Source organism: Pezoporus wallicus, unplaced genomic scaffold (genome assembly GCF_028554395.1).
Source record: "Pezoporus wallicus isolate ANWC-B61680 ecotype Strahan unplaced genomic scaffold, APGP_CSIRO_Pwel_v1 contig_4166, whole genome shotgun sequence".
NCBI lineage: Eukaryota > Metazoa > Chordata > Aves > Psittaciformes > Psittacidae > Pezoporus > Pezoporus wallicus.
Genome location: NW_026637685.1, coordinates 907,776 through 921,233, shown reverse-complemented (window position 1 = coordinate 921,233; position 13,458 = coordinate 907,776). Strand labels below are relative to the sequence as shown.

The window sequence follows — 13,458 nt, the reverse complement described above, 5'->3', positions numbered from 1 at the left end:
TGGAAGGTAGATGCAGGGACTGTGAGAATGAAGACCCTAGGCCCACTGTAGGAGACGATCTGGTTCGTGACCATCTTAAGAACCTGAACATACACAAGTCCATGGGACCTGATGAAATCCATCTGCAGGTCCTGAAGGAGCTGGTGAATGAAGTTGCTAAGCCACTGGCCATCATATTTGAGAAATCATGAAAAGTCAGGTGAAGTTCCTGATGACTGGAAAAAGGGAAATATAACCCCCATTTTCAAGAAGGGGAAAATGGATGACCCAGGGAATTACAGAGCAGTCAGTCTCACCTCTGTGCCTGGCAAAATCTTGGAGCAGATTCTCCTGGAAGGCATGCTAAGGCACATGAAAAACAACAAGGTGCTTGGTGACAGCCAGCATGGCTTCACTAAGGGGAAATCCTGCCTGACCAATTTGGTGGCCTTCTATGATGGGGCTACAGAACTGATGGACGGGGGAGAGCAGTTGATATCATCTACCTGGACTTGTGCAAAGCATTCAATACTGTCCCACACAACATCCTTGTCTCTAAATTGAAGAGACATCAATTTGATGGATGGACAACTCGGTGGGTAAAGAACTGGCTGGATGGCCGCACTCAAAGAGTTGTGGTCAATGGCTCAATGTCCAGCTGGAGACCAGTAACGAGTGGTGTCCCTCAGGGATCAGTGTTGGGACCGGTCATGTTCAACGTCTTTGTCAGTGACATGGACAGTGGGATTGAGTGCGCCCTTAGCAAATTTGCTGATGACACCAAGCTGTGTGGTTTGGTTGATACCGTGGAGGGAAGGAATGCCATCCAGAGGGACCTTGACACACTTGTGAGGTGGGCTGATGCCAACCTTATGAAGTTTAACCATGCCAAGTGCAAGGTCCTACACCTGGGTCGGAGCAATCCCAACAGCTACAGGTTGGGCAGAGAAGAGATTCAGAGCAGCCCTGTGGAGAAGGACTTGGGGGTGTTGGTCAATGAGAAAATGAGCCTGAGCCAGCTTCAGTGTGCGCTCACAGGCCAGAAAACCAACCGTATCCTGGGCTGCATCAAAAGGAGCGTGACCAGCAGGATCCTGCCCCTCTGCTCTGCTCTCGTGAGACTTCGCTTGGAGCACTGTGTACAGTTCTGGTGTCCTCAACATAAAAAGGACATGGAACTGTTGGAACAACTTCAGAGGAGGGCCACGAGGATGATCAGGGGACTGGAGCACTTCCCGTATGAAGATAGGCTGAGAAAGTTGGAGCTGTTCAACCTGGAGAAGAGAAGGCTGCGTGGAGACCTCATAGCAGCCTTCCAGTATCTGAAAGGGGCTATAGCAATGCTGGGGATGGACTCTTCATTAGGGACTGTAGTGATAGGACAAGGGGTAACAGGTTAAAACTTAAGCAGGGGAAGTTTAGATTGGATATAAGGAAGAAGTTCTTTACTGTAAGGGTGGTGAGGCACTGGAATGGGTTGCCCAGGGAAGTTGTGAGTGCTCCATCCCTGGCGGTGTTTAAGGCCAGGTTGGACAGAGCCTTAGGTGACATGGTTTAGTGGGAAGTGTCCCTGCCCATGGCAGGGGGTTTGGAGCTAGATGATCTTCAGGTCCTTTCCAACCCTAACTGTTCTATGATTCTATGATTCTGTGACTTCTCTTCAGTACTGGGGGGTGAAGTCATGGTGCAAAATGGCCACAAATTGGATCTAGAGGGGCTCCCTGCATTGTTCTCCCAGGTACAATCGCACAAGCAATATTCACTTTCAAAACAGCTAAGGGAAAGGGAACAACACAAAAATTAATTTGTGGTACTCACTGCTACGAGATATTGAGTAAAACTTAACAAAATCCCTAAAATTAGACTGTAACACAAACTGTAAGTTTATAAACTGGTAACATCCACCAGGGTAAAGACTATGAGCTCTCCCCCTCCCTGCCACAAAGGCACATGAAGTGCATTTATCACAGAATCATAGAATGGTTTGAGTTGGAAAGGAGCTTAAAGGTCATCTAGTTGCAATTCCACTGCCACGGGTATGGACATCTTCCATTAGGCCAGGTTTCTCAAAGCCCTGTCCAGTCTGTCCTTGGATCCTTACAGGGATGGGGCATCAACAATTTCTTCCCCATTTAGTTGAGAAGAAATGTTTCCCTCCAGGAAGATATATATTTTTTTTATAATCATCCATGATAGGGATTTTATATGTATCTCTGGAATATTCACTGCTGGTTTATGTAGTCCAGTAACTTACGTAAAATTTTTTTCTAGTGGTCTCAGTCTATGAGTAACCACAATTACCTCTTTCCCTCCTATCCCCTTTGTGGCATCAGCTCTTTATTAGAAAGTTAATAAACTTCGTGTATATTCTAAAGATAATATTGAAAACTGCAAAATTGTGTTCTGCATTTTATAATTGGTGTGGAAAAAGGGGGGAAATCTAATCCTATTGGGCCTTCTTTCTCTTTTGCGCTCTCTCTCTCTCCCTTTTTCCCTTTGGATAGTAAGCAGCAAATTTTAATTAGCTTCATTTCCACAATTCAGTCATGCATATGTAATCTTTGTTCACACTTTTATAAAGTAAAATTAAGTGAAAGAAATTGGGTAATAATACAAAGCTTGTCTGAGCAGAACAAATGTGAATTATCAAACATAAGGAAAAATGACTGGGACTACAGGCTTGAAGTTGTGCAAGGTTTGAGGTGATTCTTCTGAAACTGGAATGTATAAATAATGCGTAGAAACAGGTGCTGATTATCCTGTTTTGGGCATCTTTTGTTCATTATATACTTGGGCTGCTGAGGTACAGTGATAACCACTGAATGTGAGGAGACTGCTTAGTAACAGCTTTCTAATGTTTCTCTTTTATCATGAGCTGAAAGTGTCACATGTGCTTGTCTAGTTAATAGAAATCACTTTGTGAACCCACTGTTCTTAGATTTGGTATTGGAGCAGATCACTGTAATGGCCTCTCTCTTGATTATAGCTGCAAAAGCTGTTCTGCCATTTTGCAGTGTAATGTAAAGGTTTCCTAATCCATATACACACCTTCTAATTAAATGTTTCCAGGGGTTACCTTGGGAGCCTTCAGTGGTATGGTTTGAAACTAAAACTAAAGAGTGCATTAAATTCATTCTCCCTCGGGTGAGACAGGAGCAGGAAGTCCATTTTCAGCCCCTGCTACTTTGGATTACTTAAAAGCACGAACATGATCTGGATTACTTACTTTATTCTTTTTGTTATCTAACACAAGAAGATAGAAAATTAAAGGGAGACAATGGATGTGTCTAAATCTAGAGCTCATCTTATTTTATAACTTATGAGAAGTCTTTTTAAAGTCTAACCAGTTATTTTAAGAAGCTACCAGTTCAGCAGCAGCAACTGAAAACCAGAAGCTCCTGATGATGTAAATCAGTCCGTGGCTTGCACAAGCTGTGTAGCAAATAATGCTGTGACAGATACTGAGGTCTTCATTAAAGGAAAGGTAAAGTAGTGAAGCACGTTGGCATATGGAAGTCTGAAGCCCAGTTAATATTCAGCCTGACCCCACCAACCTAATCTATCCCTGAGAAGGAGCTCTTATTACAGGAAGTGCATTTCAAACATGGGTGGCTTGTGCCAAGATTTAGGTTAATGGTTAACAGAGAAGCTATAACCACGCAGAAACTCTGACTTCCTCCTCCTGGGGCAGGGACCAAAAGGTGCCTTTGCTTGCAGAGGAAGAGGCAAATGTTGAGAGAAGAGCAGTTCAGACCACAGAGGGCTGGAGAACAGCAGCTTCACTTAGTGGAGAAAGGACAAAAATCCAACAGGAGCAGGAGATGTTTGCCATAGAAATAGGTAAGATCTGAAACACTTTCATGCTTGGCTCACTGACTCATTGGCTGCTGCTAACAAAACCCACAGGTGTGGCTAATTGAGACAGGTTTGTTTTGCCTGACTGCTTTAACCTGTGCATTGCAGTGAGAGGGGCAAAGCAAGAAAGGATCCATTTGCTGTGAATCTGAACATCAGATTGGGCAGAAGGCTTTTTCTCTCTCCTATTCCCCCCAAGGGGCTTCTCATGGCAGGACGGACATCCTCTTTAGACTGTTCTGATCTCATTGACCACAGCCACATCCCTGAGTTTGAAGTGTCTCCTTGGATTAAGATCACTTTGGCCTCCGTGTATGTCTGCATCTTTGTTGCGGGCATCCTGGGCAACAGCATCACCATCAAGGCCACCAGGATCCTGCAGAAGAAGGGCTACCTGCAGAAAGAGGTCACAGACCACATGGTGAGCCTGGCCTGCTCTGATCTGCTGGTCATCCTGCTGGGTATGCCCATGGAGTTCTTCAGTGCCATCTGGAGCCCCTTTTCTACTCCCAATGGCAATGTGGCTTGCAAGCTCTACTACTTCCTCTTTGAAGCCTGCAGTTATGCCACTGTGCTGCATGTAGCCACACTCAGCTTTGAGAGGTATGTGGCTATCTGCCACCCCTTTAAGTTCAAGGCCGTCTCTGGACCCCGCAAGGTGAAGCTGCTCATCGCTTTTGTCTGGGGGATGTCTGTCATAGTGGCTCTGCCTCTGCTCTTTGCCATGGGCACAGAATACCCCCTGGAAGCTATTGAGGGCTACCAAGGTATGACTGCCTGTGACAAGCCTATGCCCAGGCACCACCTTCCTGATCTGAAACACAATATGACCATCTGTACCAGCCTCTCCTCCAAGTGGTCTGTCTTTCAGGCCAGCATCTTCAGTGCCTTTGCTGTGTACATCATAGTTTTGGGATCTGTCACATTTATGTGCCACAGCATGATGAAGACCCTGATGATCCACAAGAAAGGAACTGTGGCTGTGAAGGGTGGACTAAAACACCAGGAACAGTACCTAAGAAAAAGTGAGAGCTCGGAGGGCAAGAGCTCCAGGAGACAGATAATTTTATTCCTGGGTAAGAGCTTTGTGTTACTCTGCCTCCCCTCCCCTGCCCCCTTTCCACATGGGCGGGAACCCCAGAAGCCTCCATTTTAGCTCACCACGTTTCCCCAAATGGGGGATATATGTTTTAAAACTGAGGCAAAATGATGGAGAGAAATACTTTGGTTGCAATGATATGTTTTTAAGAAACTGATTTCCCTGTGTGTTTTTGACCCATTTTTTTTTTGCTGTTAGGTGGGAGGGAATAAGTAGGAAAATTCAATTTGCTCTCTGCTCTTTATGTTGTTTGATTATCCTGCATGCCTACATGCAGCAATATGGGTAATAGGGTGTTGCTGCTTGATCTTTGAGGTAGTAATAGGCAATGGTTGCCTGGATATAAAGTAGCTCTACTTGTACATTTTCCTATTAAATTACAAATACGTGCATACTTAGTAAAGTATTGTTGCATATCAAGAGACTTAGTAGTCTCTTGATAGGAGGGAAGAGTGTCTTGCAAGATCTGAAGTTTGTCCCACCCACAGGGCATGTCGCTGTTAATTCAGGATGCTCCCTGGAGGGTACTTACATAGTCTCAGCAATTGTGGCTGTGGATGTGTTGCATCCAGGCATTAAGAAAGCTGGGCTGGAGAATTGATTTGGTCTTGCAAATTGCTGTTGCCCTCTTCGAATATTTTTTTTTCCTGGTTTTATTTGAAGGCCTTGGAATTATGTTTGATTCTGATCTCTCTTGCCACATTTGTCAGGCAAAAACTAATCAAGCTGTCATTTCACCAACTTGAATCTTTCTGGGCTGTGATCCATGCAGTCTCCACATTTGTTGATGCTTTTAGAAGCACCCTTAATCATGCCCTGGCTGCATTACTGCTAGTTCCTGTTTTGTTGGGTTGCTTAATAAGATATTGGATATAATAAATGAACTACCTAGAGTGTGAATGCAGAGTAGACCTAGTATTTCAGTGATGCTTTTTTAGTGTTCTGCTTGATATTGCAGAGGCAGAATTGAAACTTGTGGGTCTGTCCACTTCTAGCTTTATGTAGATATTTTAAGACTTCTATTTCGAGCATTCTCTGGTTCCTTGTCTAGTCTTGCTTTTTCATGCATGGCTGTGACATGAAGCTGCAGGCTAATGAGCTCAGGTTGCACCTAGCTCCTTTTCTGCTCCACCTGTGCTAGAGCTGGGAACATGATGAACACTTGTCATACAGACAAGGCATATGACTTAAAGATTTGGGGAAAAGGTGGAGTTGCTATTGACAAAGGTTTCAAATGGGACATGTGATGCTCCAAGCTGTACAGAGCTTTTCCTTATCCTGTACTGAAAGTACTGATTTCTGGGGTAGAGGCTTAGCAGCAAATGCTAAATACAGCATGTTGCACAAAGTGAAAAAAGAGATAAGGCTCTGCTCTAAGTGCTGCTGCAGGATCCTTAAATGTCTGGATCTCTCTCCCCTTGTAAAATTATCATCCAGATCTGCATTAAAGCTCAGTCTATGATCCCAATCCTGTAGCAAGCTCTAGCCAGGCTGAGAGGTGAAGGTAAATTTCCTTAGCTTTTCTTCCCCTTCTTGATTATTATTCTTGCTTGGTGATGGTTTAGCATGGAATAGGGCTGACCTAGTGCTGCTTGCAGGAGTGTTAAAAGCTAAGTGAAGGCAATTGGCTTGTGCTTTATCTTAAGGGAATTTGCTGTCAATATGTGACACTTCCTCTGTGCTCTAGCTTTCTGGAGCGAGTAGATACTTCCGTGAATTCTTCAAAATCATTTCAGTGGCAAGATTTTTAATACAAGTCTTGCTAATTTACTTGGGTTGGGAAATAATAAACTGAGGAGGAAGAAACTGTGGCCTGCATCCTTAAGAACAATGCGAAGCAATTTAATTTGGAGATTTCATAAGAGTGATGCTTTAGGGAAGTTTTGACTCAGAAGAAATGAATATATAGATTGGTTACAAATTGCTGAATTTATATATAGTGATTTAGAAGTCCTCTTTGTTTTTCATTCAACAGATGGGTCAAATTAAAACAAATACTTGCACATTCCCAATGTATTTCACTTTTAATGTGAAATGTAAATGTCAGTATGTAGCAGGATGTCTTTGAACATCTAACAGCAATAAAAACAATTTAGCATTTTCTTCTTCTAGCTGTTAAAATTGTCAAGTTCTATAAAATGGAGATTAAATTCATAAATCTCCTGACGATGAGAAAAAGCTAAGTAGAAAACACAAGAAGGAGCTGGTGGTTTTTTTAGTGTCATGTTCCTGTGTGGCACTTGAAATAATCATGAATATGAATTGTAAATGTTGAAAGACTACTTGCCATAGGTAGTAGGTACACTTGCAGAAGGGGGTCCAGCTGGGGTGACACCACTGCTATGATGGAGGAAGGTGACAAGGGGCCAAGGGATAGAGCTCCACCATGCTATGCTGGTCTAGGCCCATGTGGGGAAGAGCTTTTGTCCAAGGAAGGTAGCTGCAAGGTTCAAGTATTTCAGCATAAAGCCCAGAGGGTCTGTTTGTGGATTTGAAGTTGTTGATGTAGAGATGTCAGTTCCTTCTGACTACCTTGCTACACACACACTGGAGAGGAGGGTCTGGCCCAGTGGCTGCACTAAAAGCTCTATGCATGGTGCTGATGGTTTGGATACTTCCAGGGGCTGTTCAGCTCAAATTTTGGTAGATTTGCTCCAGTTTAGGAATGCAACTTTGTCTCAGTGTTTTGGAGAAAATCAGTTCTGTTTTTATCAAGTAGATTGTGAAGTCCTGTTCCTTCCAACTTCCTTCCCACTTGCTGTTGCCTTCAAGAAAAACATGATAGTACATGCAAGTCTGCTTAATGGTCCTGCTCCCGAAATGAGGCCTTTTGAGCTTTTGCATAGACTGGGGCATAATTCCTGCAATCTGGGTGTGTGTGAGATTTATTTAATCACCTTCTGAGTCATATGGTAAAACTCCACTTCCCTAGTGGGTCACTCCATCCACACAAGCAGCATAGATCAGACTGGTTGATACTGTCTGGGTTACCTATATGTTTGTTGTTAAAGTAGATTTACTTATGCTGGGATAGCAGAGCTTTCTTCTAGTAAAGGTCTACATGGGTCTCTCTGAGTATGACCTGCTATGAATAGCAGGAAAAATCTAGCTGAACTTAAGTTTTTGAGTGGTTCATAACAGCACTTGTTAATAAAAGTTTCCCTACCGTGGCAGCAGAAATTAATGGCTGCAGTGCTTACGAAAACACGTGGCGGATGGCACTTTGAAACACAAGCTTTTCACAGTATTTAAAATCTCCTAATGTGCAGCCCACCCTGACAGGGATTACTTCAATCTTTGTGGCTATTCAATCTTGTCTTTCTCATGTGGCTGTAAGAGGCAGGGCAGTGATCAGAGGGGCTACCTAAATGGTCATAAGGTGCCACTAGGGACCTCTTGCTTCTCCAGCAGCTGAGCTGAGGCCTTTGCCAACATAGAAATGAGCTTTTAAGAAAGGTGAGTTTGGAGATTTATATGTATTAATATATATAAGTGGGTTATAGCCAACAAAGGAGAATGTCATGGAAGGATTATGTAAAAGATATCAAACTCCAACTATTGCAGTAATCATAAATGTTACAAACTTCTCATAGCTGAAGCTATGCAAGTTAAAAACCTTTAGGAAATGTTAACGGGTGGCCTGGTCACTGGGAGAGGGGAGCAGTATGGCACGCGCCTCCTTGCAAGCTACTGGTGGGATGGGCCTCAGCACAAGTGGCTCCATGGCAGCAGTGGCTGCTCACTGGCCATGGCTATGCCCTTCTTAATCTCGTCAATTATATAATGCAACACTTATACAAAAGCAGTTGTAGGGTTTGTCATCAGACTAGATCTAACTGAACTGAACTTGTACTCTACAATGAAATGAGTTTTGACTACCCCAGCTGAAAAATGTATTGCTTCTACAGCTTCTGTTATTCCCCTTGGCAGATTCAGTTTTGCTCTTCCACTAAAAAGACTTAATTATTTTGTATAAAACAATCTCAAGCCCCCCCATAGTAAATACGTTGAAATAAAAAAGTCCTTCAGTGTTACTACATCCTCTGCTTTTCTTTGTATACACTTCCAGTTTGCCCTTTGGAGCAATACTCTTCTGTTTGCACAGCAGGGGGGTCCCACTGCATGGGGCTCCTGGGCACTGTGGGTGCTTTGGTGTTTGCCAGTTGGCATCTGGTCGGTGCTTTTTTGTCTCCTGGCCATGATGAAATATCCATCCATCCTGAGCTCTTCCTTCCAGGAAAGAGAAATATCAAAGTAATCTGGCTGCTGTGAGATTGTTGAGGTGGATGCGCTAAAGCACTGCTGTAACTGTGTCAGTTGGCAAGAGCCAGAGTTGCAGCTGGACTTACATAACTGGAGAACCTGCTGATACCAGCGCAGCACTGTCGGCTCCCCCATGCCAAGCAGAACAGATAATTCTCCCTGCTGTCTCTTTCCCATCACTACAGTACTGAAGCTTTTCTGCTGTAGGACCTTCTGATGTAAGATTAATTTTACCTGCATGCCTGGACAGCAAATATCCTACAACTTCTTTATTGAACATGGAAGGGCTTATCAGAATCTATGGCACTGCCTTCATCTTAAGCAAGACAGTGGAGTTTTTTCTTTTATTTTTCTTTGGTCTAACACTTCAGTATGTCAAATACACTGAGAGTCGGCCTGAAGACAGTAGCAGTGATGGTTTCATGTGATGTGGTATAGTACATGTAGGTTCAGGTCTGGTCTACTTTACGGAACAATAGCTGCTAGAGGCTTTACTGAGACTCTGCCAAGTGCCGTAGAGGGAGAGTTCCTGCCTCTACATCCACATAAAAAAGGCAGAAGGTAAGGGCTGGAAAAGCTAGACAGAAAGAGGTCAGTGACCTGACCAAGGCCACAAATGCTGTGGAGAGTCACAAATGCATCTGCTGAATCTTGTGCTAGTGCCTTGTCTTCTGATAAAATTTTGACTTGGAAATTAAAAAAACCTTTTAGAACTTAAGATGGAGTACCATTTTTTCCCTATATACTAGTGCTGGTAGATTAATGTTTTGCTCAGAATAAAGGTATTGTGTGTAGAAATAGCCTTTCCAAAGATCACTAAGGAAATGTATTTCGTAAGGCACTTGGCAAATGGGTTTTCAGGAGGTAGATTACTTCAAGTAGTTGTGAAAAAATATGTGGTTGTCATCCTCAGATGACTCAGGCACAGTACAAGTTGACAATGGTAGGACTTGTGTTACAGGAAAATTAGATGCTTCTTCATAGGCTGGAAATTGGCTGTGTTTTTTCCTCACTGGAAAAGGTAAAGCTTAGAGGCAGAACAAAAATTGGAAGAATAACCTAACTGATTAGATTCTAGAATACAGCTCCAACTCATGTTCTTTAAACTCGGCTTCATTGACTCCTCTTGGTTCATTGCTTTAATCATTCCACTCAGCCGTCTTTCTTCAGAGACTTTCTTGGAGAGGTGCCTGAAGATAAATATGTTGTAGGCTGGATATCATTTTAATCTCTGTGTTTTATATGGTGTCTCCACCCATATATTTCCCTGAGCAGGACTTCAAATTATGCAAGACAAGTAGGAAACTGAATGTACTGAAATGGGTAGCAAGGGCTGAGCAGGTAAAATGAAATGCTTAGAAAAACAGACCAGGGTCTGGCCATTCAGCTGAATGGAACACATACCCTCTGTCTAGTAAGTTTTGCTTTTAGGTGCTGCTTCCTGGAAAAGAGATGAAAGCAGAAAATTTACCTACTGGTGCTCACTAAAATTTGCTTTCCTTTTCTCTGTAAAAGTGTTAACCTGGTGTCAATGGCAAAACTGATCAATGCTACCGAATACTGTAGCGCAAAAACGAAGCTCACCTATTCAACAGATGACAATGGAAAGGCTGAGTTCAGGGATCATAGCTTCTCCTTGCAATTTTGTACAATCTCCTTCAAAGAACTTTAGGACTTCTGTTAGGCTAAAAAAAAAACAAGCAAAACCAATGATCAAAAATGTAGCCACAGTAAAATAGACTCAAGGCAAACTTCCAAAATCATGATATCTCTATGTTCAGTTTTCCCACACTGTAATTTGAAAAATGAACAGAAGCAGAAACCAGCATAATTTTTCTCCCTGTTGTACACAAAGCAATTTATCTACTTCTGCTTTAACCGGACTCATGTAATAGAAGATTGTGCTTTTGGCTTAAGCAGACAGTCTTCCTTTCCTCCTACGCCAAGGGATGGCACAGTGGTACAGAGAGAAAAAAGAACGGAAGAATAGGGACTAATTGAGGCCAGCGCCCCCAAGGTATTTAAGACTTTTGTAGTTTTAATGGAAAAATCTATGTGTGATTACACTTTGCATTAGAGTACTTAAGAATTGCTTCAACATGAAAAGCCTGCAGCTTTAAAGACAACCTAACTGCAAATGCTGTAGTCAGAGAACCAAATTCACCACTAGTGCAATCCACATAAATCTCCATATGTGATATCCTGACAGATATAGGTTCTGTGTACATATGACCACTGTCTTTGCTTCCATGTGAGAAGCTCATGAGGACAGTAAGTGCTTTACTGGTACTTAGTGAAAATCATGGCCATGCTTCTGTCTTTCACCTGATGCCTACAAGGAAACTGGTATTTCACCTAGTCTGCTAGTGAGCTATAGGTGCTGGTGTGCTGCTTCAACCTAGCTTTTCCTGTGGCACATGCAGCACAAGTATCTTTCCTCTTCTTTATGCTCTACCATCTCTGTGTTGTCCAGAGACTAAGCAGATGGAAAAGATTTCTTAAGTATTTCTGCTCTGCATTTGCCTCTATCCAAAGTCTTTAAGCTTAATTGAAGACTGTTACCAGTTTTTGACCTTAAACTTGGTATTAATCTTTCCCCCTCCCCTTCCCCCTCTCTTTAATAGCCCTATTGGTCCTCGATTCTTCTGACATCCCCAGGGTATGTTAGAAAAAGAGAGAAAGAAGGAGAGAAGTGCAAGTAACATCCCTTGCTTTGGTAGCATAAGCCAAGAAACAAGCAGGGGGCTGCTGCCTTTGGGGAGCTGAGGGCTGGCTGTGTCATCTCAGCTTCTGAAAAATATGCTCTGTATCATGGCAAACCCTCTTTAGGACATGCTTACAAGAAACAGCCTTGGAAGCTGTCTCTTTAATTCTTTGATTAAGAGGTTATTGTCTTAAGCATTAGTGTTCAGATTTCTCTGTGTTTTCTTGCTACCTCTTCTGAGCTTACTACCTCATCTGAGACACCATCTCAAATGTTGATTGCTCTTGCAACTCCCCAGTTTCACTAGATCATAGACTCATTTGAATAGTAGATAGATGACTCATCTGTGGTAAGTTCAAGATGATTTATTGAAGTCTTCACCTGTGAAAACTAAATGCATTATCTATTCCTCTATTGTTTTATATTGCAATTATATCACATTTCACAAAATTAAATCTTTTGTTTTCCTAGCTGATGTTACGACCATTACCTTTAAGCAATAATAGCTAACCTGTGAATTTTAATGGAAGAGAGCTTTAATATCTGCACTTTTATTAGTAACGTGAAGCTTTCAATTTAGTCCTACATAACTTCTTGGTTTCCTGAAGGCAACATTTGTGGTAGAAACTGAGAACCAACCAACTGCCAACCACCAGGTTAAAGCTTATTTTCTTCCCTTTCCTTATTGCGAGTTCCTAAACCTTCAGTTTTACTGGATAGGTAGTACATTTGAAAAACTGTAGTTTTTCCTGTAGTAGAAGGAATTCTAAAATTATGTTTTCCGCTAAAGGTAAACAGTTAAGATTTCAACTTAACATCTGGCACAATGTACTGTAGCACCTTTTTATCCTTTCTTGAGGGCATGATTAAAGTATGTTTATGCTGTTAGATGCCAACCCTATACTTAACTGAGAAAGCAGTTATCTTTCTGACCTCTGTTGTGGATGCATGAGTAATATAAAGGTCAAAATATTATGGATTAAATGAGTCTGACAAGAACATCCTAATTGTGTAAATAGTGACTTACAATGAAAGGTGAAACTGAGAAAGAGGTCTGGTATTGTTATGAGCTAACTTTTCCTTATTTCCCCTTAAGTTGTTTTAAGCCTGTGGTGCTTGTATTTAATTCTCTCTTAAAAGCACTTACTATTTTTGATCTTATGGATTTTTTTAAAAAGGAATTTAGATTGAAAGTGCAGCTTTTGGGGTTAGAGTTGGGGATCACTCTGCAGCAAGTGTATGCTTGTAACGGAAACATGGAGAGAGTTCTGTGAGCACTCAAAAAACAGTTGACATCCACCTGCAAACAGGTGTACTGTAATATGTAATAATTACCAGGAAGCTAAACTTCAGTCTTGACTTTAAAGAAACCCAGACACAGAGGTGTCCTCAGTCAGCATAAATGGCTTTCTTTTCTCATGTTTTGTTAGGTAGCATCTGTACAGATATTCAAGAAGCTGTTCTACTCCAGTCTCTAGCTGAGCCCTGAGAAAGAGCTCAAATACAGCCCCTTTCACCGGGTAGTCTAAATATTTTGTCCCTGTTCATATAATGTTTC

The 13,458-nt window shown here is 42.2% G+C and overlaps 1 protein-coding gene across 2 annotated transcripts in view; it reads left to right on the top strand.

Annotated features, from left to right (window-relative positions):
- Positions 1–3,654: 3,654 nt before the first annotated feature.
- GPR39 (G protein-coupled receptor 39) overlaps positions 3,655–13,458 on the top strand; it is an 83,867-nt gene continuing 74,063 nt past the window's right edge. Inside the window, exons 1-2 of one of the 2 annotated variants that reach the window (XM_057407202.1) lie at positions 3,655–3,819; positions 3,943–4,910. In XM_057407202.1, the coding sequence (XP_057263185.1) occupies positions 4,043–4,910 (868 nt within the window). In that variant the 5' untranslated portion in view covers positions 3,655–3,819; positions 3,943–4,042. The other variant, XM_057407201.1, reaches the window with a different exon arrangement.